The sequence below is a fragment of the Podarcis gaigeae genome, assembly GCF_964106915.1.
Source record: "Podarcis gaigeae genome assembly, chromosome: 13".
Taxonomy (NCBI): Eukaryota; Metazoa; Chordata; class Lepidosauria; order Squamata; family Lacertidae; genus Podarcis; species Podarcis gaigeae.
Window position 1 is genome coordinate 20,748,312 of NC_139689.1, and position 24,298 is coordinate 20,772,609.

At 48.1% G+C, this 24,298-nt stretch overlaps 1 protein-coding gene and 1 long non-coding RNA gene across 8 annotated transcripts in view; both read left to right on the forward strand.

Annotated features, from left to right (window-relative positions):
• LOC310829487 overlaps nt 1-24,298 on the forward strand; it is a 122,937-nt gene that overhangs the window by 96,309 nt on the left and 2,330 nt on the right. The window lies entirely within an intron of this gene.
• TULP2 (TUB like protein 2) lies at nt 24-24,001 on the forward strand. Of its 7 annotated transcripts, none has more exons than XM_083707893.1 (16): nt 24-195; nt 667-829; nt 4,452-4,501; nt 8,037-8,088; nt 8,919-9,075; nt 9,703-9,828; nt 11,149-11,268; nt 13,083-13,277; nt 14,933-15,124; nt 15,468-15,604; nt 16,942-17,124; nt 18,967-19,079; nt 20,144-20,258; nt 21,676-21,774; nt 21,889-22,060; nt 23,184-24,001. In XM_083707893.1, exons 3-16 carry the CDS (start codon nt 4,452-4,454, stop codon nt 23,315-23,317), a joined length of 1,845 nt encoding a protein of 614 aa, XP_083564019.1. In that variant the 5' UTR covers nt 24-195; nt 667-829; the 3' UTR covers nt 23,318-24,001. The 7 variants fall into 7 exon arrangements, with proteins under 7 accessions (XP_083564019.1, XP_083564020.1, XP_083564017.1 ...); XM_083707894.1 differs by having other exon boundaries at nt 57-241; XM_083707891.1 differs by lacking the exon at nt 24-195 and adding an exon at nt 6,213-6,257 and having other exon boundaries at nt 692-829.

Below are 24,298 nucleotides of genomic sequence, written 5' to 3' on the forward strand. Positions count from 1 at the left end.
ATAGACGGCCACGCCCCCGTCCTCCTCCTTCCCAAATAGCTGCATCCCCCCTTTATCCGTGTTTTCTGGTAAACGGACGCTAGAGGGCGCAGAGAGGAAGGCGATAGAAGTTAATTTAAGGCGCAATTAGAGCCCGGATTTATTTGGAGAGCGAGAATTTAGCAGCGGCCTCATGTGATCTGCTAACTGGCGAATGTATTTCTGAGCATGGGCAGAGTGCATTGGAAATTACAAGCTAGAGGTATAAGGGGCTTCGCGAGCGCTGATCCGGGAAAGCTTCTGCTACAGTAAAATGTATTCCTTAATATGCTGGTTACCCCTCTGGAATTTGCTTCGTAAGGGTGCCTGCTTTTAAAAATCTGCTGACGGAGGCACTAGGCTTTGCTGCTTCCAGTGTCAGGCAGAAATTCAACAGGGGCAGATGCCTCAGCATGGAGACACAATAAACAGGAGATCTTTACTGAGCAAAACAAAGATTGTGGGGTGGTTAATTAACTGAGGTATCACAGTCTTATTCATTTCAGTGGGTCTACAGTATTCTGAGTAAAACTTGCCCGAATGCCACCCAGTGATAACAGTGGCTAGAATTCATTACAGTAAATAATAATTTCAAAATAACTATGTTGGTAGCATTTCCAGAAAGCTGATTATGTTTGTCTCTTGCAGCAAAACGAAAGAAGTCTTAACAAACAGCCGCATACCCAGCATTGTTTGGGAATTCTAAGAAACCAGAAATTCAGTGCAGTTTTGAAATTGATTCAAATGGTGTTCAGTGGAGTCCAAACAAAGATCTCAGGAACCATCATGCAAAATTACAAGATTTTAAGAGGTGTGCAAATGCATATCAAACAGTCAACTTTCCAAAATGCATAGGCGATAGAAATGTCAGAAATGTGTTGTACAAAAATGATAGTTTTATCTGCATGGTAAGTACGCATTTCTCAATTGCAGTGGTACCTCTGGTTACATACTTAATTCATTCTGGAGGTCTGTTCTTAACCTGAAACTGTTCTTAACGTGAAGCACCACTTTAGCTAATGGGGCCTCCTGCTGCTGCTGCATCACCGCCACACGATTTCTTTTCTCATTCTGAAGCAAAGTTCTTAACCCGAGGTACTATTTCTGGGTTAGCAGAGTCCGTAACCTGAAGCGTATGTCACCTGAAGCATATGTCACCTGAAGCGTATGTAACCCGAGGTACCACTGTACTGCAAGAAATAGGAAGTGTGCCAGCCAGTACGTGTATTTATGAAATGTAAGTTGCATCTGTAGCTGTGGGTGGAGCAAATAAGCCTTTACTGTTGGGCAACTAGTGCAAAATGTAGTGGCTCTACCATTCACCAGAGCGGGATATTGCCGCCATGTCACGACGCATACCGCTAAAAGAATTGCACAGGCTGCCAATGAGCCACCTGGATAAATTCAACCTGCTATAAAGATATATGTAGTTTGGGACCAGGACGCCTGAGAGTTTGTCTTTCCCCTTGTATACCTAATCAATCACTGTGCTGTGCAGGTGAAGGTCTGCTGCAGATAGTCCATTCTGCACAATATAGAAACTAGGCCTTTCATGTGGTGGCACCTTCTCTTTGGAATTCCCTTGCTAAATATAAGACAGGTGCTGCCACAGTTGTCTTTGCAGTGCCTACTGAAGACTTTCTTCTCCCAGCAAGCCAAAAACTTGGCTTCCAACGATAACAGAGACCTTTCTCAGTCTGTATCTACATTGGAATTCTTTTTAGGTGTTAAAATTGTTTTATTTTGCATGTGTTTGCTGCTCTGGGCTCCTTTTGGAGGAAAGTTAGGGCGCGGATAAGACTGGAATCCACTCCCCTCTGCCCATGAGAAGAGCCTCCGTTGGCACAGCTACTAAGCCCCTCTGGAACCAGCCAAGCCATGTCTATGTTGGCATCCAGTAGAATGGTGAGTGCCTCTGTCTCTACATTCTGGAATTCTTTATTCCAGAATGGAACATCTTTTTAATCCTTTGTGGCATCGCCAAGATTACCCATTGTCCAATCAGCAAACGGTAGCTTGTATGGTGACCTAGAGCACTGAAGGAACTAGTGTGTAAAGCAGCTGCTGAGAGCTGGAGGACGGAGGGGGGAAATATATTAAGCGCAAGTTCCAAGTTTTTCAACTCTGGTTGATCTACTGACCTCAGTTCCTGAACTGGAATTTGTTCTTTCCCAGCTGTAATGCTGTCTTAGAACTTGTGGGGTCTTTGCAAAGCCTGAAAGGGCTCCTTTACGCAAAGCGGACTCAAAACATACAAGCCGTAGGTTTTGTGGATTTCCTGGAAGGATATAAAGGACGCTGGAGCCATGCTCAATTGGAACAATGATATCAACATGTCACTGAGACTGATCTCGCCAGAGGAGGTAAGCTAACAGAGAGGAGGATGGTGAAGCTAATGGGAGATTTTTTAGTTCAGTTTGGAGAACAGTTGGTGTCTGCAGCTTCAGGCTGAGTGGTGGGTCCACCACCTCCTCCTCACTTCTGCCCCTCTGCTTGCCCCCTACCTTTGGGCTCAGTCCCTACAGCCACCAGATGGAGAGTCACTTGTGACTGTGCTCTTTGGACAGGGAGAGCGGAATGCAAGGAGGTCAACAATAGGTGGCGCTAGAGCCAATGGCAAGCAGGGGAGCCAACCAATTCTGGTCTTGCCCCCATCCTCCTGCTGCCTGCCAAATTGTACAAGGGGCAACATTGAGAGTTAGGAAGAGGAAGTGGAGAGGCAGTACCATGTCCTTGGACTGGTTGTCGGTAAGAAAGTCAGCAGATGTGAGCTGGCTCAGGGCAGACTGAGGCCGGCGGGGCACTGCCAATTTTTGCCCTAATGGGCCAACCTCTGCTAGGGAGAGCACGAAGCAACTGAAGGTTGGTGCTATTTCTCCTTGCTCTGGCCAGGAAGGAGAGGAGCCACGGAGCCAGGAGGAATTCTGGGGAATTCAAATTGTAATACAGTGGTACCTCTGGTTAAGAACTTAATTCGTTCCGGAGGTCCGTTCTTAACCTGAAATTGTTCTTAACATGAGGTACCACTTTAGCTAATGGGGCCTGCCGCCACGCCGCCGCCGCCCGATTTCTGTTCTCATCCTGAAGCAAAGTTCTTAACCCGAGGTACTATTTCTGGGTTAGAGGAGTCTGTAACCTGAAGCGTCTGTAACCCGAGGTACCACTGTACAATAAAGTGCAATCGATAGGAAATAAAAGCAGCAATAAAAAGCACCATTAAAAATCATGCAGCATCTACCACTAGGCTTGCCAGTCTGAATCTGCAGGTGGGAGAGAGTGCCTTTACTGTTCATGCATCTTGCAAGCTTCAGCTCAGCAGGAGCTGGGTGCAAATTGCAGCATAGACACTCGGGGGGGGGGTAGCCATCCTCTGCTACTGCCTCCCAATTAACCTCCATCTCCAGGGCCTGCCCTGAGATATCACTGGGGGGCCCCCACCATAACATCACCAGGGGCTGCCCCCGAGTCTCAGGTTTGGACCATGAGATGTCAGGGTCTGAAATGCTCCTGACTTAGCAACCCTGCCTACCACAGCACAGTACAGTTGCTACAGCTGGCAGAAAAGCAATGAAGTGGTCTGCCAAGACCCCCAGCAGCCTTCAAGTGGGCAGGGAGAGGGGAGACGATTGGGAACCACTGCCCTATTCGTATATGTGTGCATGGTTGTAGCCATAGTTCTGCAGCTGCTCACTCAAATGCAAGCTTTTCCTCTTGCTCGCTCTCGACAGACACGCACTGTGCAGGAAAGACTTGCTCAGGGTTCAGCAGCCCGGCCACTGGCTGCTCGCACACCTGACTCCCAAGGCCACTGGGCAGCAGCCACCTTTCAAGGCAGCCACAGGTCCTGCAGACTTAAGTCACAAAGCTGATTAGGAGAATCTGGTGCTGGTTTGGCGGGGGAAGAGGAGCTGCTCCACTGCCTGCTCCCCCCGCCCCTCCACACCTACCTTCGCCAGCTGCAGTCCGAAGACCAGAGCTAGGAGGGAGAAGACAGGATCCAACCTCAGCCTTGCAGGTTGGAGATTTGAGCGGTTTGGGGCTTTCCCTGGGTGAAAGCGGTGAGTTAAGAAGGGAGCTTGGGCTCGTCTTTGAGCAGGATTCCGGGTGAAGGGTGTCATTTGATTGCATTGATCGAATCGAGGCAAGCTGTCTTCTCGTTCTCTACCGAAAGATAAATATCTGGCACCGTTTTTTTAAGGGAGTGTTGGAACGTGTCAGGAGTCACACCTGGAAACTCTGGATCGAGGAGCGAGAACTAGTGATTTGTGACACTAGCAAAGAGAAGCCAAGATTGGCAGTGAATTGAGAGTCCAAAAGGCTCAGGGCAAAGATGGCTGTGCCGTAGGTGACAGCAGGGGGGAACTGATTTTAAAAATCAAAAGTACGTAATATTGTGCCTCTCTATCCATCATCTTGTTTTTTCTGCTTGGCAGATGCAGTTCGATCCTGCTTCGGTCCAACCATCTCCAGCAAGGCATAAAATGTAAGCGAAGAGGGCTCTTCTGGGTGGGTGGGTGTGTACTGTTGGCTGTTATCCTTGCTAATCCCTCCTGAGGCTAATTCTATCCCGTCCACCTTAGAAAGAGACCAGATGCCTTGCATGGATAGCCTCGCCCGTTCGCCTTCACGCTTTTAATCCATGCTTTTAGCCTCCGGAGGTCATTTTCGTTTAAGAACCCACTTGTGAGGCTGCTGTCAGAAGAGATGTCTGTGCCACAGACTTAATCAATTCTAAAAGTCAGTTTAGCTGCTCTGGCTCACCGCCCCTCACGCCCCAAAAAATGTTCCCTAGGAATACATTTCAGGGCAGGCAGTTGTGTTTGTCTGTTGCACAAAGCAACCAAGAGCCTTTTGGCACCTAAAATATTTGTTTGTGAAGGCGCAGGACTTTGTATTATAGCTTAGCAACATCTGGAGGGCCACAGGTTTCCCACTTTTGCACTGAAGCTTAAATGTATGTAAAAGAAATGGAATAATAATTAATAATAATAATATATTTATACCTCGCCCATCTGGCTGGGTTTCCCCAGCCACTCTGGGCGGCTCCCAACAGAATATTAAAAACACAATAAAACATTAAAAAACTTCCCTAAACAGGGCTGCCTTCAGATGTCTTCTAAAAGTCAGATAGTTGTTTATTTCCTTGACATCTGATGGGAGGGCGTTCCACAGGGCAGGCGCCACCACTGAGAAGGCCCTCCGCCTGGTTCCCTGTAGCTTCACTTCTCGCAGTGAGGGAACCACCAGAAGGCCCTCAGAGCTGGACCTCAGTGTCCAGGCTGGACGATGGGGGTGGAGACGCTCCTTCAGGTATACCGGGCCGAGGCTGTTTAGGGCATTAAAGGTCAGCACCAACACTTTGAATTGTGCTTGGAAACATACTGGGAGCCAATGTAGGTCTTTTAGGACCGGTCACCAGTCTAGCTGCCACATTCTGGATTAGTTGTAGTTTCTGGGTCACCTTCAGAGGTAGCCCCATGTAGAGCTGCAGCGATGCTCCTACAGCCTCCTTCAACCTGATGTCCTTCAGATATTGTTGACTCTTAACTTCCATCAGCCCCAGGCAGCATGGACAATGGTCAGGGATGATGGGAGTTTGAGTCGGGTTCCTCTGGTCCTTTCAGACTGGCTCTTCAAGGCTGCCAGTAGCTGCAGTTTGGTGGCAGAGCATATGTTGGGCTGGAGAAGGTCCCTGGTTCAGTCCCTGGCCTCTCCATATAAAACGTGATGAATATACCACTTACGGGATGCTCTCTCCCAGAGACACTTGCTTGAGGGTGCCAATGCTGTAGTCCTTTGGGTGCTAAGTGAAAACCATCCTGCTTCCTTCTGCCGTTATGCGTCCCAAAGGCATAGCAAACAAACAACTTTCCAAAATATATAGTAGATGCAAACAGCCCAGAGAGCTTGGCAGGAGGAGTAGTATGTGAGCGTAATTAAATAAAAAGAGGTGTTGTGCAACTGTCTCAGCAATCCCTTGCCTGTGCTGCACCGTTCTTGCAGATTGCGCTAATCTCCCAGCATGCCATTGGGACCGGCGCTGTCCCTGTGTGGTTTGCCTGTAGGTGCACTGGACATCTTGCAGCAAAGACGACTCTTCTGCTCGCTTAGTGTCAGCACATATTTAGGGCCCGAGCGTTCAGAAAGCATTTTTCTTTTTGGTGGTCTGACCCACCTGCACCGTTTTCTTGCAGCCTCACGGAATCCACAAGTAAAAACGCTTCACCCACCCCTGGGAGGTAAGGAAGGGGAGGAAGGGGATTTAGTAAGAACTGGTGCTTCTTAGTCTGCCTAGGTAGCTAGCTGCTTAGCTGAGTATTGCAACTGAGATAACAGCATAGTGGTTAAGAGGCAGAGGCTGGCTGTACGCAGAATCATTTGCAGCTGTATCAATGGGAAGGTGCAGCACCTGTTTTCCATGCAGAAAGTTAGGACTGGGATGCTCAGACCCAGGTCTGAAACCCTGTGTTGACAATATGGAGCCAGGTGGGCCAGCAGTTGGACATCTTTGTATGTTCCCTAGCTATGCACATATTGACAAAAACGCCTATTTCAAAATGGTATAAAACAGAGGTAAACGAACATCAGGACTGCAACCATTCATTGGTTGGATTGATATATTAAGGCCCTTTTTGACGGAAACGACACCGATTAATCAGGCAACACATTTCGGTGAACGTTCGCTACTTTTAAATAAAAGCACTTACACAAACTTCAGCTGAAAAAAGCCATTCCCCTTTAATTGTAAGACAGAAGGGATGCCTCTTGGCCCCAGTGCCATCATATATATACATATAAAGAAAAACCCAGCATATTTTCTCCCTTCAAAACTATCGGTTTAGTCATAGGAAAATCTGTGCGGGTCTCATCAGGGAACGAATCCATTACTTATTCAGGCAGCACCTCTAAATAATACCAGCCTGCCGTACAATTGTGCGTGTAAAGTGCCTTGAATGTTTCAAAGCACTTTGGAAATCCTTAGCATCTTTATTAAGCCTTATTTTGATTAGAACTCAGCTCCATTCAGTCCTAGATGCTGTCTTGCTACAGCTCCATCGTTCCTAACTGTTAGCCTTCTTAATGGGGCTGATGGGAGTTGGAATCTGACAACGTCCGGAGGGCCACAGAATCCCCATCCCTACTTTAGGGAACGGGTCTACTTTAAAAGTAGTGGGGCCCATCTTGTTTCTTCCTCACTTGTAACTCCTCTGTCTGTCAGTGTGAACAATCCAGAGGGTATCCATGTTATTCTGCTCCACCAAAAATCACAGAGTGTCTTTGAGCCACCTGAACATATTTATTATGGCACCTAAGCCAGCTGTTGTGGACTGCAGATTCCATCGTCCCCGTCGGTTCGCTCTGCTGGCTGTGGCTGATGGGAGTTGTGCAATCCACAGCATCTGAGCAGCACCTCAGAATTAGTGGACTCCATTTGCTGAAATAAAACCATAGTCCATGATAGCTTATATGCCAATGCACTTGTGGCAGGTCACATCATCCACACCGTACATTCAAAGCGTGTGGCTTCCCCAAAGAATCATGGGAACCGTACCTTTGCTAAGGATGCTGGGAATTGTAGCTCTCTCTGAGGGGTAAGCAGCAAATTCCAGGATCCTCTGGGGGAAGCCATGTGCTTTCAATGTGCCATGTGGATTTGACCGTAGTCTTTAAGGTGCCACAACACTGCCATTTTTTTGTGAGTGATGCAGAAGTTCAAGAGCACTGAGGGCTTTATAACTTATAAGTTACGATGAGCGTGTGGACATGGCCTTGTCCACTTTTCCGCCTCCACCGTGGCTGGGCCTTTGAGGCTTTTGTGAGGTCACAAAATCCTTTCAGCGCCATGGCACTCAGAACCCCCAGGGAGCAGCAATCCTGGGGACTGACCCCTCTAGCAGGCGGGGCTGCCCCGGAGCTGGCAGAGTGATGCCACATCTCAGAATGTACCGGAATTTGTACCGCCGCCTCCACTCCCTCTCCAATTCACCTCCTGATGCTGGTACCCCTTTCTCTTCTAGCAATGGCAACGACGAAGCAGCGTTTATCCGGAAGCAGAAACTGGAGATCCAGGTTAGGATCTTAGGAGCGGGCCAAACTCTCAGGAGTGGGGAGGAGCTTGAACGTTGCTGGGGACCTTCTTGGTGGGGTGGGGTGGGGTAAACAGCTATCGAGCTGCAGGGATGCAGTCGCTTGACATGTGTTATCTGTAAGTGGCAATGCTTGTTTAAAAGGTTCTTGAGTATGGTAAGGGCAACACACCCCATAATTCAGCTGCTGCAGTGTATTCCAGCACAAGGGTTTAGATCTGGGTTTTTGACAGAACTCGTCTGTGGGGTCTCTTAATGGGGCAGGCAAATAGAGGGGAATCAATGCAGTTGACGTGAGTCTTAGAATCACAGAACTGTAGAATTGGAAGGGACACAAAAGGTCATCTAATCCCCAATCCAGTGATTTTATGGTAAAAAAATGGGACGTCGGTATTCATACATTGATGAAAGTGCTGTGGGTGTTGGCATAAAATGGCAAAGAAAGAGGTGACTGTACTGCAAACCACAGCCACCAAAAAAGTGTTGAATATGTCTGAGTATACACAGCACCTCCTCTATACCAGTGTGGTGTAGTGGTTAAGAGCGGTAGACTCGTAATCTGGTGAACCGGGTTTGCGTCTCCGCTCCTTCACATGCAGCTGCTGGGTGACCTTGGGCTAGTCACACTTCTCTGAAGTCTCTCAGCCCCACTCACCTCACAGAGTGTTTGTTGTGGGGGAGGAAGGGAAAGGAGAATGTTAGCCACTTTGAGACTCCTTAAGAGGAGTGAAAGGCGGGATATCAAGTCCAAACTCTTCTTCTTCTATTTAACCCTGCTTCCGTTTCTGAGCATCTCTCTGTACACCCTTCCAGCGCCGTATCATCGAAAAGAAGCAACGGCGCAAGCGCCAGGAGCCGCTCATGGTCCAGGCCAACACGGAGCCCAAGGTGAAGGGGCGCCGTGGGAGGCGCAAGCCGGAGGAACGCATCCCACTCATGGAGTCTTGCAGCGAGCATAGCCTGTGCAATAGTGAGTATCAGCCCTGCCCAGCCTGAGGAGATCATGTGGCCGAGCAGCCTGCTCTCAGCATTTAAATCCTTTTGTTGGGTGGGGCTTTGGGAACGTTGACATATCCCATCGCGTAGGATGAAATTCCAATCTACGAAGAGGCTTTTTTATTGTAATAATTATTTTTTAAATAAGCAGAGCTGCAAAGTGATTAGTAACTTCAAATGTGCACACATTTAAACTGCACACATTTAAATTTGCACTTTTGATGGCTACAGAAGGGGGCAATATGCAGGGGGAAAGCAGTCTTAGGGATGAGCTTTGATAATTATATTAAAGGCAACCCCCCTTTCCTCCAAGGAGCTCGAGGGGGTGTAAATGGTTCTCCCGCCCCCCAGTATATCATCACAACCACCTTGTGAGGTAGGTTATGCTGAGAGACCGTGATTAGACCAAGATCACCCAGTGGGTCTGTGGGTGGATTCGAACTCAGATCCTTGAGGTCCACAACCAACCTACTTCGGTACTGGACCAAAATTTGCCCTTTTCAGCTAAATGGTAGATAAAATGGATGGTGTGGAGATTTCGGAGCTTTTCTCGGATGAGATTTGATGCCCGCTGAACGATAATCCGCCTGTCTTTCCAAAGGTACAAGCAACCCTTTCCTCGTGGAATCAGTTCCAGAGGCCCACCTTGGCGCTCATATGTGGGGTAGCTCTGTGCAGATGAACCGGACACACAACGGCCAAGGGGAATGCCAGGAACCCTTTCCAGGTAACAAAAGAACATACGGTAATATAAGAAGAAGAGCTTTGCTGGATCAGGCCAGTGGCCCAACTAGTCCAGCTTCCTGTTCTCTCAGTAGCTAGCCAGATGCCCTTGGGAAGCCCACAATCAGGGCAATGACCACAACAGCCATCTCTCCCCTTGAGACTTCCTCATAACCCTTCCCAGGCCACACTTCCTCTCCTCAGGCCACACTCCTCATTAGCCTGGTTTCAGTGTTTTTGCGTTGCTAATAATGACTCTTGTTTGTCTGGAGGAAGGATAGAGGCAAGGGTGGGTGGGGACTAGCCTACCGTGCAATGGTAACATTTACCTTCATTGCTCCTCCCCCTTTTGCCCTCTGACCCCGCCCAGCACGTGTGGCCCTCAGAGTAATTGCCCAGAAGGCAATATGGCCCTTGGGAAGAAAAAAGTTCCCCACTCCATAGGCTCTGAAATCTTGCACTTCTCTTTCCAGGAATAGCTAGTGATTATCCCTGTTATAAGAAAATATCTCTATTTTCCTTATGGGGAGCCCTTAAGAGTCCCTCAGGAAATCTCTAACGGTCAGAGAGAAAGCAGAGGCCAGCCAGAGTATACTGAAAGCAAAGCTGCTAATAAGCTTGATCTTTATTAAAGGAAATCAGCTATTGCAACAGGGTCACCACACGCAGGAGGGAGGAGACCCTCAAACAATGGTGCGCAAGCCCCTGTAAAGACTTTTGAAATTGCCCACCCTGTAACCCAAGACCACCCCCCAAAACATCATACATACATCACAGAAAGAGGTGGTCCCCAGCAGAAATGTGAGAGCACTGCTTCTCTCCTGTCTGCCAGGATACCTGATAATGCCTTACTTGATAGCATTTTCTGGGTAGCCTGGCCATCACTTTGAGATGGTAAATACTTTAGTTCCCTAATCTCTTAGGCATATCGATAGTTTGCTCAGCTTAACGCATACTTGCTAGACTGTATTTACAGGGAGGTGTAAGCCCCTACAGTCCAAAGTCAATTGGAAAGCTTTTCCCATTTCCTTCCTCCTCTCAGAGAAATATTTGAGGTCAATTTGGGAAAGTCAAAATGGCTTCCTGTACTATTTCAGACATGTGGTTTATATACTTATGTATTCGTTTGCCTTGTACGTTTATGAACATTTATTCTATATTTGACACCGTAGAATTATTATAATCCCCACCACCTGTTTCCTCTATTCCCTGAGGTCTTCAGCACCCTTTCACCTTTATTTATTTTTTATTTTATTCAACAAAATTTATACAGTGCTTGATTGAACAGCCTCTATGTGGTCTTTGTGCCCTGCCCTCTCCACAGATTTCTTTGATGAGGCCCAGCTGGAGGAGGAGCTGGAAGTGGCCATTTTGGAAGAAACCCAGCCTATCAACAGGAACGAATCAGCTCCCAAGAACGGCTGGCAGGCCAAACAGAGAGAAGGTGAGGGGGGGGGCGGGGAGGAGAACCAGGTTGCTGAACATTCTCCACTGTGATACAGTTAGCGGTTGCTAAGCAACTGCCTCTGATGCTCGGTTGCCAGGCAACAGAGCTGAGTCAACAAGACTCGTACTGTTTTGCACATGTCCAAGGACGAAGTTCTCCTATGCAGAGAGGGGTTCCCAAAAGGCAGAGTCAGCTATATTAGGCAGTCTGCAGGGCGCACAGGTACCCCAATGCGGGAAATACCCCTGCTAATGTTCCTAGTTGATTTGAGGGCATTCCCGCTACTAATCGCTTCCCCAGTGCAGGGAGAGAAGGTCTAAAAGTTAAATTTATGAGGAGGAGATAGATGGTGGTGTGGTTTCTACAAGGAGTTGCTGTGGGAATAAGGAGTAGCAAAGTTTTTACCCCTGTTCATTTCAGATATACAGCGTTTAGTGAATTTTAGGGGGCTTTATAACGGATAATCATGTTGTTGCCACTCACCAGATTGTTGCGTTCCAGTATTCTTCCTGTGTTTCCCCCCAGACATGATCTGTGGGGGAAAGGAAAAAAATTATAGGGCTTAGCTGCCCAGTGTAGGTAGGCAAAATTCAACCGAGGCTTCAGAACTAATGTGCCTTTAGTTAAAAACTTCCCCCTTCAAGCTTCTGCCCATTTTATTTCTTCCTGTGCAGCAGAGCTTGTGAGGAATTGCTGCTTAATTAGTCACTCTGGTAACGGGGTTTGGAGAAGGCTTTCATTGTTAGTTTGTTGCCGTCTTTTATTTTCTATTGTAGCAAAATCAATAAAAGAAGGGATTTAACCCTTTCCCCAGTGCCATCTTCTGAAACAGTCACCACCAAAGTTGCTTCTATCTATGAACGGGGGTTGGGGAAGACGAGTATAATACGAGAAATAGCAGCTTCAAGAGAAGTGGCAAATTAAATCGGCGAAATGGTGCTACAAATAGGGTTATGTTGTGAACTGTCCTGAGATCTACGGGTGAAGGGTGGCATACAACTTTAATAAATAATAAAAGAGAAATTAAATTACCTACCCCCACTCCCCTAGGAACAGGGCCTCAGTCCAGCCTCCTCATAGGTCTTCCTGCAGCAGGTTTTACAAAAAGAAATCGGGAGATCCAATCAATAATCTCACACTTTGGGCCTCATTTTAAAATGGCATGTTTCTAGTTCTGGTGCAGATATAAGCTGAAAAATGTGAGAGCACAATCTGGTGATATCACAGGAACCAGAGAGAGAGACTGAGCCAGACTTCCACTGATCAAATTCCAGTGGGAATTCAGGGCTTCCTATACTGTCTTTCCTTCTCCCTTCCCATGGTTGGAAACTAACAGCATAAATAATGCAATTTTTCTTATTTACAATCCCCGTACACTGTGGGTTAAACCACAGAGCCTAGGGCTTGCCAATCAGAAGGTCGGCGTTTCGAATCCCTGCAATGGGGTGAGCTCCCGTTGCTCAGTCCCTTCTCCTGCCAACCTAGCAGTTCGAAAAAACGTCAAAGTGCAAGTAGATAAATAGGTACCGCTCCGGCGGGAAGGTAAATGGCGTTTCTGTGCGCTGCTCTGGTTCGCCAGAAGCGGCTTAGTCATGCTGGCCACATGACCCGGAAGCTGTATGCCGGCTCTCTCGGCCAATAAAGCGAGATGAGCGCCGCAACCCCAGAGTCGGTCACGACTGGACCTAATAGTCAGATGTTCCTTTACCTTTATCCCAATTACAGAACTGGCCTTTTACTGGCTTGCTATTTAAGGCACATTTCATTCATAACCCCTGAGGTCATGGTCATCTCTTTCTTACCAGCTGCAGGGCGCCCCAATGCCCAGCGACATAGCCAGGCTTCCAGGTCAAAGAAGGAAGTCTTGTCACTAAGAGAGGCTGTTCCATCTAACATTGTGGACATGGAAGGCGAGGCTCCTGGCTGCGAGTTCCAGGCACCCCTGTTGGAAAAGGAAGCCTCATCCCCAATACAGAAAGCTCCATCCATCATCATGGATATGGAAGGTGAGACTCCAGAATTTTGCATAAGAGTACAGGGAGGCATGGAAAGCCCAATCTTGAGGCAAGGGAGTATGAGCTTGTGCTTTGAACATGTGCCCCGTTTCTAAATAACTGTGCCAGGGAAGCATGTATACTCTGAACAGGGCAGAAAAAATTGCATTTAAAGCTGTGCATATGCGAGTAGTAAGATAATATGCCACTGCTGCAACGCTTTCTGTATAAAAGCTGCTGCAAAAAAGGCAGCTCAGAAACTTCCATTTTAAATGCATCGACTTCATTGGTTGCTAAACAGTTTCCAGGCTCAAGCTTAGAAGCCACCTTGACAATTATGTAATATACAAATGACCATGTTGGTTAATAAATTACATTTCCCCCACCTTTCATACAACTGTGACATACACAGTTCTCTCCTGAAGTTTAGGTGGGTTCCCATGAGGCAAAACACAGCGATAACAGCAAGGACCTTTATTGAACTACATGACTGGGAAACGGGGGCAAAGCAACTGCTTATATACATTTCTGAAAGCCTGGGCCACTCCCACTCCCAACGTGATTGGCTGTCTAAACTTTGAAGCTGCGAATCACAACTCAAGAGTTCAAGGGCCAATGGCAGAAGCCCAAATCTTGAAATGTTCTGTGATTGGACAGCATGTATCGAATCAGAACACAGGAGCTCAGAATCCTTAGTCCAGACTCAAGCTCAAGCAAACACAGACCACTGAGTACATAATGGCTCCCTTCCTCATTTAATCCCCACAACAACCCTTTGGGTAGGTTAGGCTGAGAGGCAGTGGCTGTCCCAAGGTCACCCAGAGAGCTTCATGGCTGAGTAGGGATTCAAACTTTGATCTCCAGGTCCTAGTCCAGCACTGGTCACCCTCTGCTTTAGCACAAGATCAGGAATGGGAATGAGCGAGCAAGTGGGGGATGCACAGTGGATCTGTGTTTAATAAAACAGAGTGCAAAGAGTGTCCAATGGGTTCATGGAGGGAGGGAGCAAACAAGGAAGAAGTAGGAAGACAACAAGGCCCATCTTCTTACATTATTCCTCATGTCAAATATGAGCCATTATTCCTGAACTGCATGCAGACAGGAATATAGACCGGTGTGTGTATTCCCTGGGTGCAGAAATTACATCTGATGTTGAAAAAATATATCCTGAAGTGAATATACAGACACACAGAGCTATCCTATATGAGCCAAGCCAATGGACCACCACACCCAGTATTGTCTATTCTGACTTGCAGCAGTTAAGGGTCTCAGGACCAGTCTTTCCCATCATCTATTACTTGACATCAATCCTTGCTAGGCTGTTGCTCACTTGTATTTTTTCCTGGAAATGCTGCGGGGTATACAGGGACACATTGGTGAATGACATGGTTTGTGTGTTATGTACTTCCGGTCTCTAAAATATAAGGCAAGTGTGGGGAACTTTTGGCCTTCCAGACGTTGTTGAACTACAACTCCCATCAGCCCCGGCAAAAGGGGCCAATGGGTAGGAACGATGGGAGCTGTAGTTCAGCCACATCTAGCGGGCCTGAGACTCCCCACACGCCTGATACAGGGTCTGAAGCAGCCCTGGGACAGGAGGTAGAAGGTGGCGTGGAGATGAGAACGAGCCAGAAGAAGGCAGTAACAGAACTGATTTCACATTTTAGACCATTTCGAGAATGAACCTCAGAGAGAAGACATGGACCTAGAATCTACAGGGTCCAAGGATACCACTGGCGAAGCCTGCCATGTTGACACACTGCTCAGCAATTCTGACAGTGAGGGGGAGTCATCCCAGGAGTTGACAGTCCCACCCTCACCCATGAAAAAGCCCCGGGACAGGATGCTTGCACACAGAGGTGAGTGGCCTTCCATCTGGAAAGGGTTCATCTGCCAAACTGCTCTTTCACTGATCTTGGCAAAGAGTTCTGAGATATAGCCAAGAGTTGTGTGTGTTTCTGCAGCTCTCTGCAAACATCCAGTTGCGTGATGTTTGGCACAGAATTAAGTGTCATGAGGACCTTAGGTAGCTAGTTTTTTTTTTTTAAAAAAAACAACTTTCTAGAATTAATGGCTGTTAAAATAGGTATGCAATGTATAGGCTATGCATTCCCCTGATCTAAAGAGGTAGAAGGGAGAGACAGAGAGAGGTCAGTGACTGGATTCCACCCCATCCTTCGCAATCCTCCTTGCTCTTCTCAGGGTCTCTCACCAATGGAAGGAGGAGCCAGAGTGAGGAAGACGAAGACGACGAAGAGAAGGATGACGAAGATGAAGACTTCAAGGACAAGGATCAAGACATCCTTATGTACTTCCGTGAGGAAATTGACTCGGCCACCGTAAGAGCCTACGGCTGAAATTGAGCATCCCCTTTTCAAGCATCTGAATGATCACTCGGGATATATGTGGCTGGGCGCATACCTTATATTTAGAGTGCACGGCTCCCCCCCCCCCCCCAAATCCTTGGAAGTGTAGTTTACACATACTCACAATCCTCAGCACCCTTATCAAACTACAGTTCCCATGATTCTTTAGGGGAAACGTTGCATGCTTTAAATATATGGTGTGTACAGTATGCAGTTGTGCTAATATGAGAGAAGGCCCCCCCACCCCCCTATCCTAGCTGTTGCCCCCAATGTCCTGCAACTCTACTCGGTTGCTATTCCATAGGTACACCTTCACCTCACTCCAGCACCATTTCGTTCATTGTCCTGCTCCCCTGGTCTCCACAGAAACGGACAAGGTTGGGGAAAATTATTGTCAGTTTCGACAGACAAATTTGGGGTGGTTGAAAGAACCAGTGCATTTGTGGAAACGGACAATGCTGTCTCTCTCTCTCCCTTATTCATGGCTAGAGAACAGTAATGGAAACTGGCCACAGTGAAATGGACAAGCTTTCCCCCCTCAACATACTTTTATATAGGGAGAAGTCTAAAGGTGAAAAAAGGCGCTCCCAAATATGTGGAAAGAATGGTGGGCGAAGGACTTAAAAAATGGGTTCAGATGGAACACATCAGTTGCTGTGCTGCTCCCTTGAAGGGCGGTGCCACAAACTTAAAACAGGGTCTACAAATGGTTCAACTGGCATAGTTTAAGAGCATAAGACATGCTTGCTGGATCAGGCCAGTGGCCCATCTAGTCCAGCATCCTGTTCTCACAGTGGCAGACCAGAGGCCTTCTGGGAAGTCTGCAAACTCGACATGAGCACAAGAACTATAATCCACAGGATTCCATGTGTTTGAAGCACTTGTGGTCCACATATAAGAGCAAGGAGCCAATCAAGCAGTTAAAGGAGAGAACGGTTGCCTTTGACTGAGCTACCCTACCTCATTCCTTCCAAAACACCTCCCATCTGAGGACAATCTTGCCTTGGGAAGGAAAGAGAGAAGACTGAATTGTCTGAAAAGCTGCCATCTAATTCCCAGTATTCCACCTGAGGGCATTTCCCTCCTTCAGATGGTCTACTTAAGGACCATCTTGCCCCAAAGGGAGGAGAAGGTCGAGTTATCCAAAAGGATTTGTTCCCCCTTGTCGCTTGTCTTGGTTGTTTTAATGTTGTTTCAATTGATGCTTATTGTTTTCCTATTTCCATGTTAACTGCTTTGTGAGGTTTTCCCCCAAAGCAGTCTCTAACTAGCCTTAAGAAGCAGCCTATCCTTATTTTCTCCCCTCTCAGTCTCCCAGTGAAGAATGTAGCACCCCTTTGTCCCTCAATTTGGATGACCTAGAAGAATTTGTACTGAAACCCGCTCCTCAAGGCAGTACAATCCAGTGTCGCATCACACGGGACCGGAAGGGGGTGGACAAAGGCATCTTCCCCTTCTACTACCTGCATCTGGAGATGGAAAACGGAAAGAAGGTATCTGCAAGCGAGAAGGAATTCTGTGCCTTTAGAACAACAACAACAACAACCCTGCTTTCAGGAGTCAGCAAACGTTTTCTGCAGGGGGCCGGTCCACTGTCCCTCAGACCTTGTGGGGGGCCAGATTATATTTTTGGGGGGATCCCCCCCACGACCTTCCCCTCCCTTCTCCACAGCACCAGACGAGCCCCGGTGGCTGCTTACCTGTGTCTTGCGGGCAGCAAGGGCTGGCGGCAGTGGAGGGATGATGAGCGGCATGAAAGGGCTGGCTCTGGAGAGGGGCTGCTTAAAATGGCGGTCAGCCAACTGTGGCTCAAGAAAGCCCAGCACCCTTCTTCCTCTAGGCAGGGCGGGGAGAAGCCAGGAGGAGGGAGGGAGGAGGCTGCAGTGTGTGTGAGGGAGAGGGGGGGGGGGAATGGTGCAGCCCGAACAATCAGAATCCCCATGTCGATCCACACGGTGATTCCCAGACCATACGCGGGCCGGATCCAGAAGGCAATTGGGTCAGATCCAGCCCCCGGGCTTTAGTTTGCCGACCCATGGACTGGAGTCCATCAGATGAATGAAGTTTTAGCCCAGGGGTCAGCAAGCTTTTTCAGCAGGGGGCCGGTCCACTGTCCCTCAGACCTTGTGGGGGGCCAGACTATATTTTTTGGGGGGGCGGGAATGAACGAATTCCTATGCCCCACAAATAACCCAGAGACACACTTTAAATAAAAGGACACATTCTACTCATGTAAAAACACGCTGATTCCCAGACTATCTGTGGGCCAAATTTAGAAGGCGATTGGGCCAGATCCGGCCCCGGGCCTTAGTTTGCCTACCCATGTTTTAGCCTTACTTGGTGGGGATATATAGTGAGAAAGGAAAGGTCAGAAATGGTGAACAGTGGGGTCTAATGGGAAATAAATGTCTGGCAATTCAGTTAAGGCGGCAATCCTGGGAGCTCATCTCTCTCTTAATGGATGGCTTCCAGCCTCATGAGGGCCTTCCCCACTGCCATGGCAACCACTGGGGCCCTGGCCTTACCAACCTCTCAGCGATGTCGTTGGAGGCAAAAAGGCAAGTGCCTCACATATGCCAGCCCTCACACTGGTATATGTATTCTATCTCACCTTCGAAAGATGTTCCATGGAAGACGTCCCAGGTACAATCTCTAGGCATGGCCAGGAGAAACCCCTGCTGGGAATTCTGGAAAACTGCTGTCAGATAGTGTAGTAGACAGTAATGAAAGGCTAGATGGATCCATGTTCTTATTAGGTTGCAACAAGCTTCAGAGGAGGAAGCTGCCAATGGGGATATCCAGACTAGTAATCTTATCAATCATATTCTACAAGAATTTATAGGTAATTACTCTAGAAGGAGGTGCAATTTGTACAGCTTCCTGTGATTTGACACTGCTTAGCAATTATATCCCAGGGTTTTCCAATACATTTGGATCTTCACAGGAGATGTTAAAAGTAGGTCATGAGGGACCCGTGGGCCTCCAGATCTGGCCAAACTACAGCTCCCATGGCCATGCTTGCTGGGAGTTGTAGTCCCACAACATTGTGGGGTGCACAAGTCCCCCACACCTGCAATAAAGTCTCTGCAATTATTCTGGATGGAAGCGGCTTAGAACTGGGACGGAGAGCCTTGGGCCTGTAGATACCTTTGGATTCCATCTCGCATTGATCCCAGTCAGCACAGCTGGCGGTCAGGGAGTTGTAGTCCAACAACATCCAGAAAAAGGGACATGTAAAGATACCTGTGTGGATCAGAAAGGGGATGCTGGCCATTTTGGGAGGGAGGCTTGCCAGGGACCCGTCTCACTGACTGTTGTTGTGTATTCTCCCTCAGCGATTCATTATGTCTGGGCGGAAGAGGAAGAAAAGCAAGACTTCCAACTACCTCATTTCACTGGACCCCATTGATCTGTCAAGGGATGGAGATAACTACATTGGGAAAGTCAGGTATGTCTGTTTCAACCCCATCTTGCGTTGGCAGGGCTGTGGCACAGTTGGGAGGGTGCCTGGTTTGCATGCAGGTGGCCCCAGGTTGAATCCCTGCCATCTCAGGAAGCTCAGGTGATGTGAAAGACCGAGACCTTGGAGTGCTAGGGCCTTTCAGCGTTACGCTGCTGTGGTCACGTCACCCCAAACATCCAGCCCTGCAGCACCTTAGTAGGTAAGGTAAAGGGACCCCTGACCATTAGGTCCAGTCGTGACCGACTCTGGGGTTGAGGAGCTCATCTCACTTTATTGGTCGAGGGAGCTGGCGTACAACTTCCAGGTCATGTGGCCATCATGACTAAGCCACTTCTGGTGAACCAGAGCAGCGCACAGAAACGCCGTTTACCTTCCCGCTGGAGCGGTACCTATTTATCTACTTGCACTTCGACATGCTTTCGAACTGCTAGGTTGGCAGAAGCAGGGACTGAGCAGCGGGAGCTCACCCCGTCATGGGGATTCGAACCACCGACCTTCTGATCAGCAAGTCCTAGGCTCTGTGGTTTAACCCACAGCGCCACCCACGTCTCTAGTAACCTACCCATTTATTGGGCTGAGAGCATTCATAGGCAAGGACCTACAACGCCTCCTATAAGTTATCGCCAAAGAAAACCACAGAGCAAGCGAGGCAGCCTCTTTTCTTAGAGCAATTTAAAGTTCAAAGTGATGATAGTGATCTTTTGAGTTGCCCAGTTTTTCTGGAGGAGGTGTTCAAAAACAATTCCCATAAGGAGCAGGAAATGACTATTAAGCCATTGTCCTTTCAAGCATCATGTTTATTGAGCATTTGTCCTAATTTTTTAACATATGCACAAATGATCCTTAGCTGGGAGACACAAAACACTTAAGTTTCATTCTCGGCCGCTGCATTTTGTTTTTAGCAGTGCTCTTGTTCTTCATTTATATTTTCCTTTGATATTGGGTTTTGTATTGTTATTTATTAATTGGGAAGTGGGGGAGTTGAGGATAAGGTATAACATTTCTAAAATAAGCATTTCTCTCCCCCCCCCCCCAAAACCTGCTTCTAGGTCCAATGTACTGGGAACCAAATTTACCGTGTTTGACAATGGGATGAACCCAGATAAGAAACCTTTTGTTCCAGAAACAGCCCAGCTGCGGCAAGAGCTGGTTGCCATTTGCTACGTAAGCTTGAATGGAGAGTGGGCCCTGTTGGAATGAGGGGAGGAGCCTGGGCAGTAGGAAAGACCCAAGATCTCAAAGAGCCACCAGCTGCCAAAATAGGCAACACTGAGCTAGATGGGGGAATGGCCTGTATAAGCAGAAACCTCTGTTGCTATGGTGCTGCCTTTACTACAGAGATGAGATGAGCCTGTAGTCCTCCAAAAATGTTGGGCTACAACTCCCATTGATCCCTGGCAATTAGTCTGAGGCTGACGGGAGTTTGGGTCCAACAACATTCGGAGGCCCAGAGCTCCTCCATCCCTGCTTTATTTATCACCTTCGGGCCACTTGTGGTGTTTTTCTCTGGTGTGAAGCAGCTTTTTCTCCCAGTGGGACAACGATGGTTGAGTCCTCGGCCCGGTATACCTGAAGGAGCATCTCCACCCTCATCGTTCTGCCCGGACACTAAGGTCCAGCTCCGAGAACCTTCTTGTGGTTCCCTCACTGTGAAAAGTGAGGTTACAAGGAACCAGGCAGAGGGCCTTTTCAGTAGTGGTGCCTGCCCTGCGGAACACCCATCAGATGTCAGGGAAATAAACAACTACCTGACATTTTAAAGACATCTGTAGGCAGCCCTGTTTAGGAAAGTTTTTAATGTTTGAAGTTTTATTGTGCTTTTAATTCTGTTGGGAGCCACCCAGAGTAGCTGGGGAAACCCAGCCAGATGGGCAGGGTACAAATTATTATTATTATTACTACAAAATGAGAATGTTGGCTTCTGTTTCAGGTGATAGCTTTAGAATCTATCCACTGCATTGCACACAGATAGGGGAAGGGTTGGTGCTGGGGCAGCTGCTTTGCATGCAGAAGGCCCCAGGTTCAATTCCTAGCACCCACCCACCCTCAAGTAGGGCTGGGAGAGACCCCTGCCTGAAACCCTGGAGGGTTGCTGCCAGTCAGTAAACAATACTGAGTGGATAAGTTAGTGGTCTGACTTGGTACGAGGTGGCTTCTTAGATATGCATTTGCAGAATTCACAACATGCTACATAAATGAATAATAAAGTGACAGTAACAACCCAATGGCAGAGTGAATAGAATCATATACCTCGGGTTAAGTACTTCATTCGTTCCGGAGGTCCGTTCTTAACCTGAAACTGTTCTTAACCTGAGGTACCACTTTAGCTAATGAGGCCTCCCGCTACCACCACACGATTTCTGTTCTCATCCTGAAGCAAAGTTCTTAACCTGAGGTACTATATCTGGGTTAGCAGAGTCTGTATATCCTGAAGCGTCTGTAACCCGAGGTACCACTGTAATTGGAAGGGACCCCAGGGGTCATTTAGTCCAACCCCCTGCAATGCAGAAATCTTCTGTCCAACGTGGGGCAATAGGAGAGTTTATCTTGCTTTTTGCTCCTTTCCTCGCCTCCTTTATAGGAAACCAATGTGCTGGGATTCAGAGGCCCACGGAAAATGACAGTGATAATCCCTGGTGTGGACGCGGACAACGAAAGGATCTGCATCCGGCCTAAGAATGTGAGTGGTTCACTGCGGAATGGAGGCTGGCAGGCAGTCCCGCTCCTTCTAGTGCCCTTCTAGGGCTTGAAGCCACCAGCATAAAACATCCCCGCATGTCTGTGTTGTCGGTAGGAACATGAGACCCTCCTGACTCGGTACCAGAACCGGAACATGCAGAACCTGATCAAACTCCAGAACAAGATGCCGGCTTGGAACGAGGAGACCCAGTCCTACGTTCTCAACTTCCGAGGGCGCGTCACACAGGCCTCCGTCAAGAACTTCCAGATCATCTCAGAAGACGACCGTGAGTAGTGGGCGGAGTTGAGACAAGGCGACTCGAGGCAAAAGTGCTGCAGCCCATTAACTTAAGCCACAGCCGCTCATAAGCGAGGCCGGTTCACTGAGACTTCCTTCCAATCAAACAGGCTTAGAAGGACCACTTCCTTTGTGGGCAAGGGATTCTCTGGTATGGCCTCCCCAACCTGGTGCCCTCCAGATGTTGTTGGACAAACCACTCACATCAGCCCCAGGCAGTGGAACCAATGGTCAGGGATGATGGGAGTTGTAGTCCAGAACAGAGGGCACCAAATTAAGGGAGACCGCTCTGGCCTAACAGTCTCAGCCCGGATATTGCTGCATCTCGGCAGTGCACAAGAAACCTTTGGACATAAAGGTCGCAGCAGACCTGAGTGCACAAATTACATATTTACATATTGCCTGGTGCAGACATGCTACACGAGGATCTCTGTGTAACCAAGTTACCTCTATTCACCAAGCTCCATAGGTGTAAGAAAGCTATTTGCGCCACCCAGCAACCATCTTTCAAAAGAACAGGACCTCTCAAAGATACACACCCCTCCCTCTGTTTATCACAGGCTGAAGGAAAGTTTGAGCAGAGGTTTGGCTGTATGTAGTAAACGGAGGTGGTGGTGGGGTATGTATCTTTGGAGGAGAGGTCCCTGAGCATGTTGTTTTGAAGAATGGGAAGATGGGTAGTGAAATATACTCGGGAGTTGAGAGTGGATTTCACGCTCTTTATTCAGCTTATAGCGGTGGGGAGGAATGGAAGTTCCCCCAGAATGTCTGCTTTATATACATTATTTACACAATGGGCCCCACGTGATTGGCTAATTCCGGGAGTCTCCTGTAGGCCAATCAGGTTGCAGATTCACTTCCACCTGGAGCTGGATTGGGTGGCTCCTGGGGACCAATCAGACTGCTGCATTCTGGGTCCTATTGTTCTGGGACCAATCAGACTGCTTCATTTTGGATCCTATTCAACTCAGTACATAACAGGTGGGCAGGCCGGCGAGGAGGTGGACCAGGGTGGATGTCTTCAGAGGCGTTTTGTCTGCATGTTTAGCAGCAGAGATTACGTACAGAGTTTCCTGTCTCATTGGTGCTCTCTTCCCACCCCTGCTGTCCAGCTAACTACATTATGCTGCAGTTTGGTCGTGTGGCGCCCGATGTGTTCACCATGGATTACCGGTTCCCTCTCTGTGCAGTGCAGGCCTTTGCCATCTGCCTGTCTAGCTTCGACGGGAAAATTGCCTGCGAGTAGAGAGCCATCCCGCCGACTTCTCTGACATCCAACCTCTGCGGCTTTTGCCCTGGATTGCTTCCTGCTGCCTCGTCAAACCGGACACAAACTGTTTTGCTTTCAGTATTGCCCACCTTCTACCTCCGACCTTCCCGTCTTTTGTCAGGCTGGACCTCCACATGACCTGTTGCCGTCAAGCTGGCAGTGATTTCCCCTTTTGCTGCTCCCCATTCAAATTCTGACAAGCCATTTCCTGCCAAAGTATCTTCATCATTTCCTGTAGCCCCCAAACCTTTGACTTCATCTCCGTCTTTCTTGTTTTGATTCTGATTTTTTATTCACTTTGAAACTACCCCTGCCCGACCTGATTTCTGACCTGTGTCACTTAACCTTTGAACCTTGCTACTTTGGTTAAGGCTTGTTATGTCCTAACTCTCCCCCCTCCCGGCCTCCTCCCCTTCAAAGTAACTAATTAATATCCATCTATGCAAGAAACATACCATCTCACCAGATGTGGACCAAAGCTCCGTTATTGAAGAAACAACAAAGCACTTGAAGAAACAGCAACTTCTGCCAGCTTCATGAATTCAAAACAAGGGAAGGGGCAGCCATTTTGAAACTATGGGCTGAAGCTGCAACCCCACCTATTTTCCCTTCTCTATCAAATTGGGTAATAGATTGGAAATAAAGCTTACCCAGAGATCAGTCCGGCCTCCTGACTTATTTTTGGGAGAAGATAGGGCTCTTTCCAGGAAAACCTGCTTCTAGAGGGGTTTGACTACATCAGTTGGGGATTCCAAACCACCCTTCATCACATCTCTGTTTCCAACCTCATCACAACCAGAGATACTGATTTATATTGTATTTTAGGGCTCACCCAGACTTCTTGTCACTTGCCTAGAAAACACAAACAGTTTTGTGCTTAGCCCATGCTTTCTTGGCACAGGCATGGGTGGATTTGCCTTTCCCTCAGAAAACCCAATCAGAGCAAACATCAATAAA

Bases quoted from the DNA above. Each gene is read 5' to 3' on its own strand.
- TULP2 (XM_083707888.1), top strand. From the start codon at position 2,325: ATGCTCAATTGGAACAATGATATCAACATGTCACTGAGACTGATCTCG. The intron at 9,076-9,702 runs GTGAGTATCAGC...GTCTTTCCAAAG, and splicing joins CGAGCATAGCCTGTGCAATA to GTACAAGCAACCCTTTCCTC. The intron at 17,125-18,966 runs GTATCTGCAAGC...ATTCTCCCTCAG, and splicing joins AGATGGAAAACGGAAAGAAG to CGATTCATTATGTCTGGGCG.